Raw genomic sequence first — 21891 nt, 5'->3', positions numbered from 1 at the left:
ACTCTCCCCGCCCCTTTCCAAACCACTCCAATATCCGCCTTTTTTGTCTCCCAAGCCACTCCTTTAACAACTTTTTAGTAAGGTTGACCCTCCAAAACTTTGCTCCCAAACCGCTTTGCAAATCTCCACTTTGTTCCCCTCCTTAGCAATTCCCAAAAATTTATGCGACTCCTATTCTTTGTCGATTTTGTCCTTCCAGGTAGTCAAAGGCTGCCCTTGCTGCTTGCTTATAGCGTTTCAAAATGCAGCTTAGTAGTGAGGAGACTGTCGATGTCAAAGAGGGCCACCCAATGGTCGCCTAGGAGGGTTACACAGCAGCGTCGTCGTAGCAGGCGTTTCAAGAAACCATCTACTACAAGGCCAAGAGATGGTAGGCGTTTTGAAATGCAGACGGGTGGGGGCTAGGGCATCGTTGCTTGTGGCATCTCAAAACGCAGGCTCAAGAGCCAGGCGCTGCCACAGGCTATCGTTGTTGTTAAGGAGCATCGCCACTGGGCAGCGTTTTAAAATGCGGACATGGGAAAGGGTGACAGTTTGCCGCCTGTAGCTTGCCCAACAGTGTTTTGAAGTGCTAACACTAGGGCTGCGAGGGATAGAGTGATAAGAGGCCACCACTGAATGCAACATTTTAGAACGCTAGAGCATAGGTGGGAAGGTTGAAGGCCAATGACCAGTGGGTGGTTCTTCTCAAGTGGGTGCTCTCCTCCACACCAAGGGCTTCAAGCATGGGCTTCACCAAGATGCTCTGATACCATGTCAAAATCGACGATTTGTGTGTGTGTGTGTATGTGTGTGTGTGCGTGTGTGTGTGTGTGTGTGTGTGTGTGCGTGTGTGTGTGTGTGTGTGTGTGTGTGTGTGTGTGTGTGTGTGTGTGTGTGTGTGTGTGTGTGAGAGAGAGAGAGAGAGAGAGAGAGAGAGAACAAGAGAGAGTCTCCTGAACCAATCAACCTTCATAATGAATAACTGAATGTGTATACAATGGAGGCAAGGGGTTGCTTATATAGCAATCCTAGTAAATTTCCCTACCCAAGACTTTGACAAATAAGTAAAGTAAATACCTAAAAGTCAAACTAAATAATGGGATCACATTGGGCAGTACACTTGAGATGCTTAAACCATAACACTTAAACTTTAACCTCTAAATCTAAATCCTTATCCCTAAACTCTAACCATATACCATAAACCCTAAAGCCTAAAACATAAACCATAAACCTTAAACCTTGAACCACAAACCCTAAACCCTAACCCATAAACCTTAAACCTTGAACCATAAATTCTATACCTAAACCCTAAACCGTGTACCCTATACCCCAAAACCCTAACCCATAAATCCCAAGCTTGGATGGTTGTGAAACATTGGACGGGTGGGGGAATGGTGTTTCATAGCCATCTAATATGGTTTGGATGGTCCCCATCCACACTATGCACTAAATGGGCCGTATGGCTACCCTATACCCTAAACCCTAAACCCTAAACCATGAACCCTAAACCCTAACCCATAAACTCTAAACTTGGATGACTGTGAAACTTTGCATGGGTGGAGAAATGGTGCTCACAACCACCCATGCAAAGTTTCATAGCCATTTGATATGGTTTGGACGGTTTCAACCCATACTATGTGCTAAAATGGACTATATGACTCGTATGACCCATTTTAGCGCTTAGTATGTGCCTTGACCATCCATATCATATCAGATGATTGTGAAATTTTGCACGGGTAGGGAAATGGTGATCATACCCACTCATGAAAAGTTTCCCAGCCATCCGATATGGCATGGGCAGTCAAGGCCCATACTATGTGGTAAAATGGGACATATTGCTCATACAACAAATTTTAGCACATAGTATGGGTCGAGACCTCCCAAACCATATTGGATGGCCACAAAACTTTGCATGGGTGGGATTGAGTACTATTTACTCACTTATATAAAGTCTCACATCCATCCGATATGGTTTGGGTGGTAAAGGTCCATACTATGCACTAAAATGGGTCGTATGAGCCGTAGGACCCATTATAGCGCATAGTATGGTTTGAGACCATCAAAACCGTATTGGCCCTGGCCACAAGACTTTTTACGGGTGGAGATGAGTATTATTCTTCTATCTTGTAAAGTTCCATAGCCATCCAATATGGTATGGGCGATTATGACCCATAATATGTGTTAAATACGGTCCATTTTAGCACATAGTATGGTTAGGGACCCCCAAAACATATCGAATGGCCACAAGACTTTGCAGGGATGGGGGTGATCACCATTAATTCACCCCTAAAATGTTACACAACCATTCGATATGTATGGGCGATCAAGGCCCATATTATGTGCTAAAATGGGACGTATAAGCCATACGGCCCATTTTAGCGCATAGTATGGGTCGAGATTTCCCAAACTATATTGGATGTCCACAAGACTCTGTACGAGTAGGGAAGAGTATAATTTTCTCACCTTTGTAAATTTTCCTAGCCATCCGATATGGTATGGGCAGTCAAGGCCCATACTCTGTGCTAAAATAAGACATATGGCTCATACAACAAATTTTAGCACATAGTATGGGTCGAGACCTCTCAAACCATATTGGATGGCCATAAGACTTTTCATGGATAGGATTGAGTACTATTTCATCACTCGTGCAAAGTTTCACTGCTATTCGATATGGTTTGGATGGTCAAAGCCCATACTATGCACTAAAATGGATCGTATGAGCCATATGGTCCATTCTTGCACATAGTATGGTTCCAGACTACCCAAACCATATTGGATGGAGACCAGACTTTACACGGGTGGGGTGAGCACTATTCTCCCATCCCTACAATATATCACAGCCATCCAATATGGTATGGACGATCAAGGTCCATAATATGTGCTAAATTGGTCGTATGAGACATACGGTCCATTTTAGCACATAGTATAGTTTGAGACCACCCAAACCATATTGGATGGCCACAAGATTTTTCATGGGTGGGGGTGAGTACCATTACTTCACCCTTGCAATAGTACACAACCATCCAATATGATATGGGCAGTTAAGGCCCATATTATGTGCTAAAATGGGATATATGGCTCACACAACCCATTTTAGCACATAGTATGGGACTTGACCGCCCATACCATATCGGATGAATATGCAACTTTTCACGGGTGAAATAATAGTTCTCACTCCCATTCGTCAAAATTTTCACAACCATCCAATATGGCTTGGGCGGTCTTGACCCATACTATGTGCTAATATGGGTCGTATGAGTCATACGATCCATTTTATCGCATAGTATGGGCCTAGACCACCCATACCACTTTGGATGAATATGAAAATTTGTACAAGTGGGGAGATGGTACTCATTCTCACCCTTGCAAAGTCTCACAGCCATCCAATATGGTTTGGGCAATATGGATCCATATTATGCACTAAAATGGGTCGTTTGGCTCATACAACCCATTTTAGCGCATAGTATCGGCCTTGATCGCCCATACCATAGCGGATGGCTGTGAAAATTTTTATAGGTGGAAAAATGGTGTTGACCCCCACCCCTAAAAAGTTGCATAGCCATCCAAATTGGTATGGGTGGTCAAGGCCCATATTATGTGCTAAAACGGGTCGTGTGGCCATTTGAGCACATAGTATGGTTTGCGACTACCCAAAACATATTGGATGGCCACAATACTTTTCATAGATGGGGGTGAGCACCATTTCACCACCCTTGCAAAGTTTCATAGCCATCCAATATGGTATAGGCGGTCAAGGCCCATAATATGTGCTAAAATATATGAGCCATACGACCCATTTTAGCTCACAGTATGGTTTGGGACTGTCCAAACCATATTAGATGGCCATAAGACTTTTCACGGATGGCTGTGCGCACACTTAACCACCCCTATAAACTTTCACAACCAACCAATATGGTATGGACAGTCAAGGCCCATACTATGCGCTAAAATGGGACATATGGCTCATATAATCCATTTTAGCGCTAGTATAGGCCGGGACCGACCAAACCGGATCGGATGACCATGAGACTTTACACGAGTGGGTGTGAGTACCATTCACCCACCCCTAGAAATTAACACAACCATCCAATATGGTTTGGGTGTTCAAGGGCCATACTATGTGCTAAAATGGGACATATGGCTCATACATTCCATTTTAGCTCTTCTATCATGGATTAGGATATGATCATCTGGTATTGTTGGATCTTTGGCTATGTACATGGATCTTTATATGGTTGTCTATATTTTCATCTATATGATTAGATTGATTGCCATATATGTGGACCTTTATATGTTCATCTACATCGGTATCCTTTTATAATGGATTAGGACATGATTGTCTATATAGTTTCTATATGGGTGTTTATATGGTCCTCTACAAGTGCATCTACAATGTTGTCTCTATGATCATCTATACAATTGTCTGCATGGACATATACATGGTTAACTTTGTAAAGATTGGTTGTCTACGTGGATCATCAATATGATCGGTTAATGTCATCAATAGGGTCATCTTCATCGCTATCTTTCTATGATGGATTATGATATGATCGTCTTTATAGTGGCTCTATGGAAATCTATATTGGACTCTATATGGTTGACTCTATGACTAGGTACATGTGAATTTATATAGTCCTCTAAATTGGCATCCATATGGTCATCTAAATCTAGTGCTATCATTTTTCCATAGACCACATGTATATGGTAGTCTATATGGCCAATTCTATGATCTTGTATATAGGGATACATATGGTCATCTATATGTTTGATGGTATAATCCTCTATATGGTCATCTATGTGGTTTCTTATATGATTTCTCCAAGCCCTTTGAAATGGTTCTTTGTATGGTTAACTAGATTAGATTATTTTCTATATCATCATCTTTATTGTTGCATATATGGTCAACCACATTGGTGTATACTTAGGCAACTAGCTCATCGTCTATATGGACAACTAGATTTTCATCAAGTAAAATTAAAAAGGAAAACTCTCTCTCTCTCTCTCTCTCTCTCTCTCTCTCTCTCTCTCTCTCAAACCCTAAGCCCTCCTTCCTTGCATCAAGCGGGTCTCCCCCTGGGCGAGGGCAGCCCTGTGGGGGGACTTCGAAACTCAAGCTCTGCCCCCAGCACCAGCACGACACGCACAAGGGCCCTCCCACGTGTTGTTGCCAAACAGGCTCCGTGAGCTGCTGTCGAAGACAGAGGACGGCCAAAAACCTCCCTCTCTCTCTCTCTCTCTCTCTCTCTCTCTCTCTCTCTCTCTCTCTCTCTCTCTCTCTCTCTCTCTCTCTCTCTCTCTCTCTCTCTCTCTCTCTCTCTCTCTCTCTCTCTCTCTCTCTCTCTCTCTCTCTCTCTCTGTGGGAGGGCATCTGAGCCCCGGCCCTGCTCTACACACTGCCAAGCCCTGATGTCGGCACAGAGCCCCCATTTCTGTCGACAGAGGCAGTTTTTCTCCTTTTTTCGAGCTGAATCAAAAAATGCCTTCTCAGGGCTGGAGCTTGGTCACACAGTGAGCGACTACAACACAAGGGCCGTGAGCGAATCTCTTGATTTGGAAAATAACAAGCACAACACCTCACAGGGGTATAGAGAGTCAAAATTCCAGGGGCTATGCACTGCCTACACAGCACTTAAAGATCTACCCATCGAGCCATGGCTTCTTTCAACACGCCGACCCCTAGCACACGTAAGAGCTTTCTTGCTGTGGCGGCAGCTGCACCTCGGAAAGACCCTGCCGCTCACCAAGACGCGAGGATCACAGCCCTTGAGGCTCTGGTCCAAGCACTTGTTTCAGAGAATGATGCACTCAAACAACGCTTGAATAATCTCGAGGAGGCGACAAAGGAGAACACAACTCTACTTGCAAAGAAACACGAAGTTGAAGCTTCCCTCAATGAGACTGTCAAGGCGGCCCAACAAGAAGCAAATGCGGCAGCACATAAGAAGATGGACATCGAAATCCAAGTAGCCCTACAAGAATGTCGGCTACAAGATTCCCTTGCCCTCAAGATCAGAATTGGAGGACTCTCTTCACCCTGGTGCACCGAGGAGGACACCCTTGAAGAGGCCATCACCAAGCTTAATGACACCCTGCAACCAATCAACATCGAGCCCGATACTGTCTCCTGGATCAACGACACGCATAGTCATATACCACTTGGCCAATGTATCCTTACTTTCAAAACCAAAGAAGAACGTACAAGGCTGCTACGCCAATCCCACCGTCTCAAGGGGACAAAGCTCTGGATTGCGGAGGAATTGACTACAAACCAACTCAAGCTTAAAGCAAGCGAGCTCAAAAAGGTGCATGACGCACGAAAGCAAGGTAAATGGGCAGTCTACCGCGGCGGTAAAGCCATCATTTAGGAGTTTCAAACTCCCCAGCCAGCCCCCCCCCCACCTGACCCCCCTTAGGATTCTTCTCTTGATCTCATCCTCCTTCCCCCTTGATGGACCCTCAGTCCCTAACTGATATGTATCCAACGCCCTCACCTCAAAAAAGAACAGATGTAATGTTTTGTCTTGGTCCCATAGGTCATATCTAACCTCCGTGGACGATAATCCATCTATCTATCTATCTCTCTCTCTCTCTCTCTCTCTCTCTATATATATATATATGTATATATATATATATATATGTATATATATATATATATATGTATATATATATATATATTTCAATCACCAGGGGGATCCAAGGGGGGGGGGGGGGGGGGGGGGGGGGGGGGGCAACATCTATTTAGCCCCCCCTTGGTGGGTGAGTTCGAGGGTAGTGCCCCTAATAGATGTATTTTTGGATATGAATTTGCATTCAATTTTACAAAAAATGATATGATATTTATCATGTGGCGGAGGGACTCTTATACACACTGTATGAGGAGAGAGAGAGAAAGAGTGGGAAAAAGAGTCTCAATAGAGACAAGGAGTGACAAAGAATTGATCCAGACATTCTCTGAGTTAGACATTCAGTAATACTTTCTCGTTGAAAATGTCCATGCACGCATGTGGGTCCATGTTCAATCACCTCTGCAAGTCTAATCGAGTGCCACATAACTTGTCGAGTTGCATGGCATGCAAACGGTTGGAGACGTGTCCACGTAACTCGCCAAGTCACATGGTGACCATGTAACTTTCTGAGTTACGTGGACATTTTACATGTATGCCACGTCTTTGTCTAGAGTTCTTCCAAGAAGGCATCCACGTAACCTGTCGAGTTACGTGGCCTGCCTATGTGACAATCTAGTAGGCTTTGCCACGTAACTTGTCGAGTTATGTGGCTTGCCTCTGTTGGCATTGCCACGTCACTCAGCAAGTTACGTGGCAATGTCATATGTACATGTACGTGGAAATAACATGCCGCCTTTGTCGCATGACCACGTCACTTGGCGAGTTACGTAGAGCTTCTTGTTAGGTAAAGGTGGTGTGTCTCACCGTGCTTTGCCCGTGTCCGCTGGCCAGCCGCCCACATTTATCTCCTTATTCTTTATACATACAAAGGATAAGGAGCTCTCACTCATTCTCACATTGTGCTCATACAGTGAGATTTGGGAGCTCCACCCACATCCTCTCTCTCTCTCTCTCTCTCTCTCTCTCTCTCTCTCTCTCTCTCTCTCTCTCTCTCTCTCTCTCTCCCCTTCTCACTCTCCACACATACACCACATTCACGCACTCACAATTGGTATCAGAGCTTTGGCGACGCGCGTGCGATGGCTTCCTGGCCAGATGGAAGTGACGGAGTTCGGCTACGGCGGCTTGAGCTCAACGAAGGTGGATATGGCTCGACGGTGTCAAATCTCAGCTTAGGCATGTATATTCAGCTTGTGTAGAGCTTGTGTAGCAAGCCATTACTGAATGTTGTAGAAAAAGAGCAGGAACAAGAAGTGTTGCAGCTCGTTTTTGTTGTTTTTGGCTCCCAAAATAGTGTTTTTTGCATATTTCCGTCACACGGAGTCGGATGGATATGATCCAGGAGTCTAGGTTGGGATTTGGCATATTATGGACGCAATGGTGATGTCCATTTACTAAAATTCTGCTCTGAATTATAGCATGTGCAACAGCAGCAAGTTATGCTGGGTGTTTGGACCGAAAACGGAGGTTTTTGGCATATCTCTCACACCCGGACTCGGATACATGTAAACCAGGAGTCTACCCTGAGGTTTTGACATGCTTTGGAGGCACTAGTCATATCAGAATTTTGAAATTTTGAGCGCTGAATTTTTCACAGCAGCCTGTCAACAATCTCGACATATCGAGGTTTTGCGATTTGATTTCTACAGTGTAGAGAGTGATGCGGTTTGTATCTTTGGCTATGTATGGCACACTGTGGTGCTATTTGAGAGAGAATTCACCTTGGTTTTCCATACACAAGTGATACTTTGGGATGTGACTTTTGGATCATTACGCATCCGGATGCGGTTTCATGCACATTGTTTGACTGTGTGGGGCATTTCAGAGAGCTTATTTAGCACGGTTTTGTCCAGTTTCATGCTATGCATGCATTATGCGGATACAGTTTGAGCTAACCATAGCTTGCAGGTAGCAGGTTTACACGTTTGCAATTTTTTTTGGATAGGTACACGTCCATAGAGCTACTTAGTTAGGAGTGAGCCAATTTGTCAAGATTTTGGCATTGCATGTAAACCATTTGTGGATTTTGCTACTGAAACAGTGTCTATTGTTATGCGTATTTGGTGAGATTGTACTTGAGTTTTTGCTCAATTTTTAGGAAAAACTTTGTCAGCTTTTTCTCAGATTCTCGTCATGGTTTATGCGTATTCGTAGTTTTCTCTCTAATGGTATAGTGGTCGATATATTCCCACTTTGATAGTGATCGATGTTTACTCTCACTTTGACAGGTTTTGTCAATTTGGACACGGTTTGGTGTTCTTGTACCCACTCTCGCAGGAGTGAGGATTTGTGTATGCTTTTGTGGCTACAATACGTGCTAGTCACAGGTTTCAGAGGTTTTTTGCATATTTTTGCAAGCAGTTTCTCTTGTGGGACGCGTTTTGAGCTAGTTTGCTCTCTACTTGTGTATATGGTTATGCGCTTTACGCTCGGTTGAGCAGTTTGTCCCAGTTTATGCTTATAAAGTTTGCACATTGTGAAGTTATTTTATGCATATGTGAGCATCGATTTTGATGTGATTGATCATGCTTTTGAGCATTGCGTGGTCGAATTACCTCCCTCTTTGTTGCCAGTTTGGCATGGAGTGGTTGAGATTGTACTTGAGGTTTTGCTCAGTTTACAGGGGAGATTCTATCAAATTTTTCCTAGATTTCTCACCATACTTTGGTTCTTAGCCATATATTTATGGTATGCTCGTAGTGGTTACATGTTTCCTTTGATTTTGCTTCACATCGACGCATATTTCGAGCGTGAAACTACAACATGCAGGTTTTGAGTGCGGATTTTTCGTATGATTTTGCTCATGGTTTTGAGCATGTTTATGGCATATATGGTTATTATGGTTAGATAGCCAAATACTGTCGAAACTCTGTCGGATTTTTCTTGCGAGTTTATTTGTTATGTGCATGGTTTGCAATCGTGTTTTGATTGCATTTGGCACTCGGTGGTTGCTTTGCCATAGTGTTTTGGCATCGCATTGTGAGAGTGTTTTCTCACCTTCTTTGCTTGAGACAGTGGTTTACGAGGCCAGATATTCAGTTTGCAGTCTCACAGGTCAGCAGATTTATGCATAGCCCAGGGTCTAAGCATTGGCAGGCTGTCAAGAGGATTTTTCGCTACCTTAGTGGCACCTTACATCTTGGCTTGTTTTATCCCAAGGGGGGATCATTGTCGCCAGATTTACATGCTTTTTCGGACTCAGATTGGGCTGGTTGTTTTGACACGTGAGTGTCCACAAGTGGTTTTTGTTTCATGCTTGGCAGTTCATGTATATCATGGTTGAGCAAGAAGCAACCTACTATGGCCACTTCGAGTTGTGAGGCTGAGTACAGGGCAATCTTCACAGCTACAATTGAGTGTGTATGGCTTAGACGCCTTATGGTTGATTTGGGTGTTGGAAAGGACACTCCCAACACTATCTACACTGACAGTCAGAGCGCATTGGCAGTTGCGAGGAACCCAATTTTTCATGCTCGCACAAAGCACATTGAGGTGCATTACCACTATGTCAGGGAGAGGCTCTCAGCAGGAGTGATCAGCTTGGCTTATGTGCCAACACAGGACAACCTTGCAGATCTTTTCACAAAGGCATTGTCTCATGAGAAGTTCGAAGCTTTCCACAAAGCTTTGGGCTTACTCCCCTTTGTGGACTGATCATGTCCTCAGGGCATGGCACTTCCCTTTACTCATGTGCCAGCTCTTGTTCACCGCATCACTCCAGGGGGGATTTGTTACCATATACATGTGGTAGTGATGTGTGTGAGCACACTCGGACTGCCGGGGCATTTTTTCCCTCTTTAGGAGGTTTTTCCCCCCGTGCATTGTATATACACCCATCACTCTAGGGCTATCAATCTTTCCATTGCACACTAAGTAACACACTCTCTATTGTATGCCTTGAGCTTCCTTCGTCTTCTCCAAGCTGTGTGCGTTTCTCTACAACCCTAATTCCAACAGAGGAATGGTTCATGGCACAGGTGTATCGATTACCATGCATTGAACCAGATCACGGTTAAAATTTATTTTTTTATCCCACATATCAATTATATTTTAGATCAACTTCAAGGATCTTCTTGTTTTATCCGCATTGACATGAAGAGTGGATACCATTAGGTTCGTCTCAAGCCATCAGACATATTAAAGACTTCTTTTTGTACCACTTTTGGATTATATGAATTTTTGGTCATGCCCTTTCGTAAATTGACAAATGCCCCAGCCACCTTCAATCTATGATAGAGCGTATTTTTTGAAGCATTGAGATTTTGTTGGAACCTTCTTTGACGATTTGATTGTCTTCTCCAAGAATGAAGACGATCATTTGACGGCATCTAATTTTGCAATCACAAATTTGTTATCAATGGGAAGAAAAGTGAATTCTTTATGAAACAAATCCACTACGCTGGTCATATCATATCGTCATACAGTGTTCGCATGGATCCTGACAAAGTAAAAGAAATACATAAGTGGCCATATTTAACATATGTCCATGAAGTTTGTAGTTTCTTATTATAGGTTATTTATTGCACATGTTTCTTTTACTTCCACTCCACTCCATGATTTAATGAGGAAGGATATCCCTTCGGATAGACTTCCACGAAAATCAAGGTTTTCAACACTTTGAAGCAAAAACTTTCTACGGATAGCATCTTAGTTCTTTTGGATTTATGGAAATCTTTTGTAGTCAAGTGTGATGTGTGGGGAATTAATATGGGAGCTGTACTTAAACACGATGGGCATGTTGTTGCCTACAAGAGTCATCTCTCCTACATCCTAAGGAGAGGTTTGGTAACATCTATGAGAAGGAAATACTTGCAATACGAGAGCACTGCATGCTCTAGTATCTTGGAAACATTACCCCATTGGAGCCAAGTTTGTTATTGAAACTTACCATCAGATGCTTCATTACTTTATGGATCAAACCAACTTCCAAGAAGCAAATGAGATGGGAAAATTTCTTCTCTCTTTCAACTTTAAATCAACTTAGTCAAAGGTAAAAACAATAAGGTAGCGAATGCACTTTCCCATCGGCAAACATACGCCGCTTTTGTCACTATTGCTACTCACTTAAAACTAGATGGCTTGAAGTATTTATATCCTAATGATCCCCTCTTTGCAGATAGTTTTGAGCAACTTATCTCTAGATTCATTGTTCTGGGCTACACTTTGAAGGATGGACATATTTCATGCCATGGAAATATTTGTATTGTGCATGCTATTTAAAATAAAAATTTTGCTTGAGTCTCATGCTCCCCCATATGCAGGCATCAGGGTGTTCACCTATAGCTATTGCCATTGACACATTCTCCTATTGAAGTGCAACCGTCAGAAAACCTCCAGCTTGTTACATCCTCTTCCCATTCCTACTTGTCCCTGGGAAAGCATTACTATGAATTTTATCTTTGACTTGCTCACTAATCATTTGGTTGTAATGGAATTTGGACTATCCTTGACCGTTTCAGCAAACACGCTCACTTCATTCCCATTAGGAAAACCATCAAACCAGATCGGATGGCAACTCTATTCTTACAACACTTATTTCAACTACATGGGATGCCCAAATCTATCATTAGCGAAGATCGAGATCCCTGTATGAGGACTCTGTTCTAGAGAGCTCTCTTCGACAACAAAAACACTACATTGAAGTTCCCATCTTCATTTCATCCTCAGACTGACAAGCAATCGGAAAATGCTAACTCCACAATTCTTGATCTACTTAAGACTTATGTTGCTGATAATAAAAACATATGGGAGAAGTACTTGCCACTAATTGAGTTTGCTTACAATAATACCACTCATTCCTCAAATCGCAAAGTAGCTTTTGAGATCATTGAGAGAAATCACAAATTATTCCTACAAGATTTAGATATCACCTCCTCAAAGGTCAAAGAAGCTTTAGATATCACCTACTCTACTCACAAGGATAAGATTTTGAAAGCAGATAAATTTGTACAAGACTTACATATCACCTATTCAAAGGTCAAAGAAGCTTTACAAAAATCTCAAGACAAGCAAAAGCGTGTTGTTGACAAACATAAAAAATGACTTGACATCAAAGTTGGTGTCTGGGTCTTACCTCATTTTGAGAAGGCATGGCTACGAGAAGAGAAAGGCAAAGAACGGTTGTATCCCAGCTTAGTCAATGCTACTATCTCTTTTCAAAAGTCATTCATAGCATTAACGATGTTTCCTTTTGATTAGAATTGCCTTTAAAATGGAAAATACATCCTCTTCGAGCTGCTTCCAGTGCTCTTCCTGGGCCTTTTTCATCCGAGGGCTCGAGCTTTTGATCGCTTTCTGTATACCTAGAGCAAAGAGGTACCAAGCTTTTTTCAAGATTAATATCTTTATTGAGATTACTCAAAGATTCTTGGTAAGCCTTCTAAACAGAGGGTCTTTGAATAGGTGTGCCCCTGTTTTACAAGCAACTTCTTACTCCCTCTGGGGCCCAACCCCTCTTTGGTGTGTATACTCAGAGCAAAGAGGTCCCAAGGTTTAGGTTTTTCAAGATTAATATCTTTATTAAGATTACTCAAAGATTTCTTGGTAAGCCTTCTAAACAGAGGGTCTTTGAATAGGTGTGCCCCTGTTACAAGCAACTTCTTACTCCCTCTAGGGGCCAACCCCTCCCCCTGGGCTTTCCTGAGTTTCAAGTGTAAAGGTATATGGTCCGACATGCTCTTTGTTGGCGGCATCCTCATCTCAAGAAGCGACGAGATCCAGTCAGCTTGGTGAGAGGTAGCACCTACCAAGCCGGAAAGCTGTGCAGGCATGATGTAGGCTTTTTTATGTGAAGCCAGGCGTGCTGTTCCAGGGACCCACCTCCCACAGGTCCATCACAACCCATTTCTCATAGAGTCTCTGTTAGGAAATATGATGTAGCTAAATAGATATTTGAGTATCTTACTTAATGGAGAGAGATAAATTTTCACACACGAGAGATTATAGAAGGAGAGAGAGAGAGAGAGAGAGAGAGAGAGAGAGAGAGAGAGAGAGAGAGAGAGAGAGAGAGCACAATATACGTGGCTCACCCAATGTGGGCTACATCCACGGGAAAGCAACCACTCAATGGCTTTAGTACTTCAAACAAGAAGTAGATTACAAAGGGATTATACCCTTAATAGAGCTCCCGCCTTGCTTCACTCTCACCACCTCACATCCACCTTGTTGCATCAACTTCACACTTCAACATGTGTGTAGAAATGGCCTCGTTTTATAGGCCAAAATGGATTCCCTCTCTCATGAGAGGCAGCCGTGTGTGGCCGCCCTTGTGTATACAATTCCAAATTGGTCCGCCCATGTGTGGCCGCCCTTCAGAAGACAAGTCCGTCTTTGTAATCGGCCACCACCGGCCATTGACTACCAGCCACCACCGACCAAACGATCGACCGTTTTCTGACCACTTTTCGACTGTCGTCCAACCTTAATATTCCGACCATAATAAAATTTTGGTTTCCGGCGAGTGATTTTTCTTCGTGCACGATGGCTTCTCCTCATAACAGGGGCCTTACAAATGTGTGTTTTAAATACAAAAAATTACAAGGGGTAAATCAGGCTCCATACTTAATAGTCCCAACCATTTAGCTTTTTTAGAACCTGCCAACAGATTGGCTGAGCCTGTTCTATCCTTGCTCTTCTCCACCATATTAAAATCACCTATCAGTACCACTCTCCTTTGATAGGGGTATATCTAAGGTGCATCCACAATTTGGCTCTATCCTTGGCATTGCAAGGGCCATAAATGTTAATTATGGTGATAGGTTGATCTTCCTAACTAACTTTCACTCCTAGGACTCTCCCAAAGGGGTGATTAAGGAACACTTTGGGCTCCAGGTCCTTGTCCACAATAGAGAGGACGCTAGTGAACCCATTCACTCCCTCACCATACAACACCAACTTCTTCCCCAATGTCTGTTTTCTTTTGCTGCGAGCGTTTAGATGATGTTCTTGGATGGCCCAACAATTAACTTCCTTATCTTTTCAAACTTCCTCCCAGAAGAGGGCGTGCTTCTTCCGGGTCTTCAATCCTTTCACATTCCAATATTGGATAGCTAGATGTTCCACCATTGTAATAGAGGGACTAATTCTTCAACATACAATCCCTGCCTCATTTCTGGCTCCTTGGGTTTAGGAGAGTCCAGAGGCTCTCCATCAACCCGACATTCCTTCGCCTGAAGCGCTTCAAAGGGATTGTGGAGCTGGAGGGCACAGGTCCCTCACTTTAGTTGAGCGGGGGGGGGAGGAGACTTTCCCTTTCAAGGCTCCAATATCCTTCAATGATACAGAGTCTCTTGCCACTGCCTTAACCCTTTTGATCCTCTTCAAACCTGGACTTGCACAATCAACGAAGTTGTTATTGTCAGAAATTTAGGTGTAGAAGCATGGAAAATAATCGGATTAGCATTGCATGGGCCTTCGGGGATTTGCAGTGTGCGGCTCCGATTTTCCACAGACTTCCAGTAACTTGGTGGCTTCATTATCATACATCATAGCCTCTTTCTCCTCCTCTACTCCTATCCCTACGTTACTCTTCATTTGTTTCTCTTTCTCTTCCACAAGTGCTTCCTTCACAGGGACTTGTTTGTCGAGCCCTACACTGGGATCTTGCATTGTAGGATCGGTATTCCTATTAACCTTCATGGGGCAATTCTTGGCAAAGTGCCCAAATTTGTTACATTCAAAGCATGCCCCCAAAGTACGTCCCAAAATTAAGCGGAATAGTAATAACCCCAACTCCGACATTGATCACCATGCTCTTTGGAGGTGACTTAGAAATATTCCAACCTATAAAAAACTCTATTAGAGTATTTGCCAAGTCCCCTCTTGTTAAGAACAAATAAGGGGGTACCTAGTTGACATGCAAGCAACCTTATGTTATCCCAGAGGTAGCTAGGCAAACCTGCGAACTCGACCCAGACAGGATGAATCCCCTGGAGAGACTCCGCTAAATCATATATTGGTTCCTCAGGCACCACACACACAGTGGTCTTGTTAAATATCAAGGGGCCTTTCTCCATGATCTTTGACATGTTGGAGACCTCCTTGAATCTAAATGAGCAAAAGCCCTTGGCTAGGTAAGTGGTGTTTTCAATTGCCCCCCCCCCCCCATGTCCAAGAATTTATGGTCCTTGGATCCATTGGATCAGTTCAAATCTATTAGGGACTCTCCCACTGAAGCCAAACACAAGCGTAAGCTTAGCTTGCATGGCTAGCTGCTTTTTAATGAGTGTTGGTGGAATCGCGACAGTGATAGCCTCTACAACCTCCACTTGCTGCTGCAGAGACTTCTAAGTTCTTTTGTTACCTGTTGGGCCACATTCTAATAGACTGTTTATGTCTTTCAACTCATGTTCGAGCCGAGCTTTAACATTCTTCAGTTTTTCTTGGCCTCCCTCACTTGACGCCTCAACAAGTGTGACTTGAGGAGAGTCCTTGGAGTTCGTACCCTTTAGAATGCTTGCGACTGAGATGCCTGGTTTGAGAGCAGCAAATGATGTTGATTCCTTGTTCACATTCGTACAAATTGGCCCCTGGGGCACACCCGCCTTGAGAGATTTCACCTTGAAATTGAACAAGCTCTTTTCCTTTTTCTTAACCAAGAGGATCTTGTCCTCCGCATGAGCATTATTAATCATTTGGGCTGGGCCACTTGCCGGAGACTCCCCCTTCATTACGACGTCGTTCGAGGGCCGCGAAGTCGTCCCTTCCCCTTCATCCATCGGAACAACTCCCTCATTCGTCGACATTTTTCTAGTTGCAAGCATATGTGAAAACTTGATGATGTCTTCCTTCGTGGCCAGGGCCTTGGATTCCATTCTTAGCACCACTTTTTGACAACAAGAAAAGACGTGGCCAAGCACCCTAAGATAGGTGGTAAAAACCACCAAGCTTGAGAGCAAACAAAATGGGTAATGGAGGGCAACGAAAAAACGATTAATATTTCTAAGTAAGGAGATATTAATTGCACTAGGAGGTACCACACTAAGGAAGCTAATAATCGATGTTTGGAGGAGATATTAATCACTTGGGGAGTGAATCACGAATCACCTAGCCAGTCGTGCAACGTTTTTGACATTTTTTAAAGGGGAAATCAAAGCCTAGCACACCTGCACCAAGGCATACTAGCAACCAAAGCAAGACGCAAGTACTCCGACAACCTCAATATGCAAAGCCACCTGCAAACCCTATGGAAGTCCGAACCAGCTTGAAGCCTCACCTTCCACCTTCTCACCAGCTCGCTATCTCTAGGGTTTCAACGCCAGACACCTCCCTTCTTGCATTCCCTTCTCGCTCAGAGACCTAGCAGCGAACTAGGCACTGCTTAAATTTTTTTGACAATGCCTAAGAATTTCTTTGCAAGGTAGTTCTTCTTGGTGAACGCCTTGTAAAGACCACCCTTCACTTGGGAAGGGCTGCCCAAAAATTAGCATGAACACTCGGAAGTCTGTTCAATTTGGAATTTTGGATCTTCTCGTGACTCATCTTGGAGCTCTGGGAACCTGCACAGGTTTTGGGCGAGGTCAGCCTGGGCTTCGTCGCTCTCTCTTCGATTTCCCTCTTAGGGTATTCTGCGTAAGCATTGACGCCATCAACGAAGTTTTGTATGGAAACGAGCGTCTTTGTTTGAAGTGGGCGAAGGGTCTTCTGCAAAAGAGCCAGACCAGGCATAAGAAAGCTCAAGGGTAAGCAGCAGATCGTTTTCATTTCTTAAATGAAGTCTTTCGGTTTTGTTTACGAGTGAGTAGTCTTAAAGGCGACTGTAGGTGCCCATGCCGGTCCGAGTGCCTGTGTGTCGCCGCTTATAGCCATACACAGATGCCGATAATACAAGGTGAAGTGGATGGTGTGATTGAGCACATCCTGTTACTGATGGAAGCACCGCTATTTCTCAGCTTTGCATGCTAGATACGGTTATATGCTCAAGGAGGACACCATTTTAAGATAGGGTCACCCGTCACAATTTACTAAGCTGCAAGATTTTCTTTTTCTGAGTTTTGTACTTAACCTTCTTGTACATATTTTTGTCGCTAGTCTTCATGGGCTCAATCACTGACTGCTGTTTTGTTTCAAAGTCTTTTTTTAAACAATGCAACGGACATTCCAACGATCATGTAAAAAACAATCAGGCAAAAAGTGAGCAATATATGGTGAGCTGAATTTGTAGGTTCTGTACACTGACGGTCGAATGAAAAACAATTAGATCTGGACCTTTGATTAGGTTGGATTATCCTATTTTAGAAGGGGCTTTATTTGGCATTTTTGTCGTATGATAATATTGCACTTGGGGTTTTGGACGATTTTAATATTTATCCATCGCTCAGTTCTGGCTGCATTAACTGGTTGGAAATATTAGTATAAATTGATTATATCCTACTATTGGTATCCACCAGTGTTAATAATCAAAGTCAGTGGATCCTTTGCATTTGTACATTATCGATTTGAAGTTCTTGCAAAAGGCCTATCCGTGAGCTGTGTGATCTTTGATATCAGTACAAAGATTGATGATAAACTGAAGCCATAAAGTACAAACCTATAAGTGAATTTGTCACTTTTGGAAGGCAAGAGGGAGTACATACAACGCCTGCTGAAAGAAGGTTTTATGATGAGGTTTTCAATTTTCATGGTGATTCTCTTTTTTTAATCTCAGGAGGAGTTTCAGCAAGGGAGTCTTCAAGTTCACGCTTCATAGTGATGGGAGACAAGGTGGTCACACCTCCTTTAAAGGAAGAAAGAGCTGAGATAGACACCAGCTTGCCATTTGCATCTGTCAGGGCAGCTGTTAGCTTATTCGGGGAGAAAGTTGATTCTCAACGGCCAAAATTTCCAGAGGTACGCTCCTTATTGTTACCATTATGATGAACTCTTTAAAAGTTCTAACACTTCAGAACCTGGCACAGAGGCGGGTAGTAAGAGATGTGGACGTACAACATGAGTTGGTGAAAGTTCGAGAACAACTAGCAAGTGCAGAGAAGAGGAAGGAAAGAGCCCTCCATGAGTTAGCAGACGCAAAAAAGACGTTAGAGCTTATGACAGAAAAATCAAAGGAGAGAGTCGACCCTGTGAATATTGTTAAAGAGGAAGAGGCTGGTGACACAGACACAAAAGATAAGCTGGAGCAAGTAGCTACCCAGGAAGAAGAGAAGCATGTTGTCTGGGAAACACAGTCCAAAGCTCCTGACGAAGAGTTCAAGACTGCACAAATGACCCTTGAAAGCTTGAAGCAAAAGCTTGCTAACGTAAAGGCGGAACTTCTGGTTGCAGAAAAGGAGAGAGAAACTTACTTGAAGCAGAAAGACGAGACTCTATCTTCTCAGGAGGCCAATGCGCACAAAGCAGAGAGCCTTTCGAAGGAGCTTGCTGAATTGAATGAGTCTTTTGTATTATTGAAGCTTGCTTGCATAGAAGCAAACCGTGATAAGGTTGCCCTTTTACAAGCAAAGCAGGCTGATGAAACCTCAGAAGTTGGGTCTGGCGGCCTGGAATTGGCCAATGAGGAGTTGAAGAAGGCAGAGCTGGAGCACAAGCTTGCTGCAGCCACAGTTGAATTGGGAGAGCTCCAGGCCGAATTAGCTAATGCGAAGCAAGGTGAGGCCAGTGCAATAAAGGAAGCGGCTTCTGCCTTGGAAGTAGTAACATCTGAACTTGAGCGAACACGCTTGTCTGAGGAAAGTGCAGCTTCTTCTCTTCAATCGTTCTCTGCAGAACTGGAAGAAGCAAAGGCGAAATTGACGCAGGAGCTTGATAATGTTTCAAGTCTGGCAGCCATTTTGGAATCTTTGAAGAAGGAATCTGAGATGGTGAATGCAGAGCTGCGAAGTGTTAGAGAGAGAGAAGCCAATGCTACAGCAGCAGCCTCGGTACTCACAGTTGAGCTTGCAAGGCTAAGAGCTGAACTACCAGGTGCAGAAGCGGCAGAGGCCAAGGCAGTCGAATCGATTTCAGGTCTTTCCCAGGCGTTTGAGCAAGTGAAAGCTGAAGCAGCAGAAGCTAAGTCCGAAGCTGAGGCTCTACAAAATGAGGCTGCCAAAATCAGGAGCGAAGCTGATGAAGCCAAGGCTGCCAAAGAGCAAGCAGAAAGCATTTTACAAACTGCTTTGCAGGAAGCTCAAGCAGCTAAGGAGGCTGAAGCTGCTGCGGTCATTCGTGTCAAGGCCTTATCCATGAAAACTTATGCTTCAAGAGCATCAGAGGTTGAACCAGGTGCTGAGATTGCCATATCTAAGGATGAATACGATGCTTTGAAGCGGAAAGTGCAGGAGGCTGAGGAGCTTGCAAACATGAGGGTGGCTGCAGCTATGGCCCAAGTGGAGGCAGTAAGAGCCAGTGAGCAGGAGATTCTTCATAAGGTGACCATTGCAAGTGAAGACATGGAGAGCATCAAGAGCGCTATAAAGCAGGCATTGCAGCGAGCCGAAATGGCTGAAGCAGCCAAATCGGCTGTTGAGAATGAAATGAAGAGATTGAGGGAGAGGGAACAAAAGCGAAAGGAGACACCTACAGCCTCTCAGCAGCTTTATGTCAGGAGTGTGAATGATGGTGGACAATCTGTAACGGTTTCGAAATTGCCAGAGCCTATAAGAAATGCGGCTAGTTTGCTTGCAGAAGAGGGTTTAAAACCACATAACAAGGCAGATAACTTGAAGAAAAAGCCCCTGCTTGGCTCACTAGGATCCTATTTATCGAAGAGGAGTAGTTTTTCTGGCAAATCAGCGTGATCACTTCACTTTGACTATGGCTTGCGGTTTTACGAACAAAGGGCGAGATACGGGTATTCTACAGTGTATTTTAGTTGTCTCTTGGGTATACAAACTGATCTTTGAATTTGTATACCATTGTTTTACCTAACTGTCGGTAGTAGTACACCTGTATGAATAAAACAATTTTGAGTGTATTCTTTTCTAGGAGGTTAGGCTACGCAAGGCGACCTCTCTGTGTAAATAAAACAGCTGTTCTGCTCTCTATATATATTAAAGGTTGGTGCGTTTGTTTGTTTGTCTGGTGTGTATTGGGATAAACACACAATGATTTTGGGCCAAGGCCCAAGCAGCATAAATGATTATCATGGGTCATGGCCACTTTGAATGCACCTGTGCTTGTGTCGCAGAGATGCACACATTTTTAGTATAGATCACCTTCAGTATGTCTTGCAACCTGGTTATTTCCAGACACATGAAACAAGGGCATAAGTGGTGTATGGTAGATTGGAGTCTTTTTAAGTCAGTTGCATTGCTTTGGCTGTGCATCTCTCTGTTCTTCTGTTTTGCATGGTTCTTTGCATGTATCTACTGCCATTCTTTAGCCGGACAAGTAGAAAGCTCTGTTGCTACTGGTAGTGGAGTTGTCCTACAGTCATTGCAGGTGGTTCGAAACCAAACCAATTGATGCTATGTGAAGGGGAAATTGAGGAGGTATTATTTAGGTAAAGAAGGAACTTGTTTATTTATTATTGGTGGCTATCTGATTATCTTGGGATTTTGGAGTACAGCTGTAAAGAGCACTTTTGGCGGGAAGTGTATCCTTCAGAGGCAGCTGTCATCCCATCTCTCTATTGCTTAAACATGCCTTGGAAGAGAAGGGAGAAAGGAATATGAATTTGTGGGTGCCTTCACTGCCTTTCTTTTAGCTATTTAAAGTGTCCACTGTATTTAAGGGCCAATCATGACCTCCTTTTCAAAGTTTGTTTTAGAATACCCTCACCTTGTCTGTTTTTGTGGCTTTTGTTTGATTTAGCTCTTTTTAGGTTTTTGCTGGGTTTTATCTTCAAGGCATCTTCTCTCATACTTCTCTAGCGGTTTTTCCAGCATCCACGTTGTTCACATTGATCAATGTGTTACAAAAATTTCGTTTTTAAGGCTTGTTTGAGATTTGTGAAGCTTGGGTTGTCCCTTTGTTGATCATCTTCTCTACTGGTTTTTCCAGCATCCACCTTGTGAGAACACGGACCAGAGCATTACAAAATTTTCGTCTTGAAGGTTTGTTTGAGATTTATGAAGCTTGGGTTTCTCTGTTGATGAGATCCCTTGCAGGTTTTTGTGTTGCTTCTGGAGACTTCTTCACTCTGCCCATTTAATCAACTTTGTAGTTGATATGGCATGTTTTTAGATGTGGTGGATCATTTATTAGCCTTTTATGCAGAGTTACGGGAAATGGTCAGAAGCACCCTGTTGTGAGGTATGAAATGTGGAAATGTGCTGCTAGCAGCAGCAGGAGATGTGTTTTTGGTCTCTCTCTCTCTCTCTCTCTCTCTCTCACACACACACACACACACACACACACACACACACAC

General features: G+C 43.5%; 1 protein-coding gene across 1 annotated transcript; it reads left to right on the top strand.

Moving 5' to 3' along the window:
* Nucleotides 1-17033: 17033 nt before the first annotated feature.
* Nucleotides 17034-20597, top strand: LOC147439229 (weak chloroplast movement under blue light protein (DUF827)). Its single transcript, XM_086485095.1, has 4 exons — nucleotides 17034-17124; nucleotides 17261-17287; nucleotides 18253-18434; nucleotides 18503-20597. Exons 1-4 carry the CDS (start codon nucleotides 17034-17036, stop codon nucleotides 20318-20320), a joined length of 2118 nt encoding a protein of 705 aa, XP_086341221.1. The 3' UTR covers nucleotides 20321-20597.
* Nucleotides 20598-21891: the final 1294 nt, after the last annotated feature.

This window comes from Adiantum capillus-veneris, chromosome 16 (assembly GCF_014529385.1).
Source record: "Adiantum capillus-veneris isolate H3 chromosome 16, ASM1452938v2, whole genome shotgun sequence".
In the NCBI taxonomy this organism is placed as follows: Eukaryota; Viridiplantae; Streptophyta; class Polypodiopsida; order Polypodiales; family Pteridaceae; genus Adiantum; species Adiantum capillus-veneris.
This window is presented reverse-complemented; position numbering and strand designations above follow the sequence as displayed.

Coding starts and splice junctions, on each gene's coding strand:
- LOC147439229 (XM_086485095.1), top strand. CDS start 17,034: ATGAACACTCGGAAGTCTGTTCAATTTGGAATTTTGGATCTTCTCGTG. Junction 17,125..17,260: donor CTGCACAGGTTTTGGGCGAG/GTCAGCCTGGGC, acceptor TCTGCAAAAGAG/CCAGACCAGGCATAAGAAAG. Junction 17,288..18,252: donor AGGCATAAGAAAGCTCAAGG/GTAAGCAGCAGA, acceptor TTTTAATCTCAG/GAGGAGTTTCAGCAAGGGAG.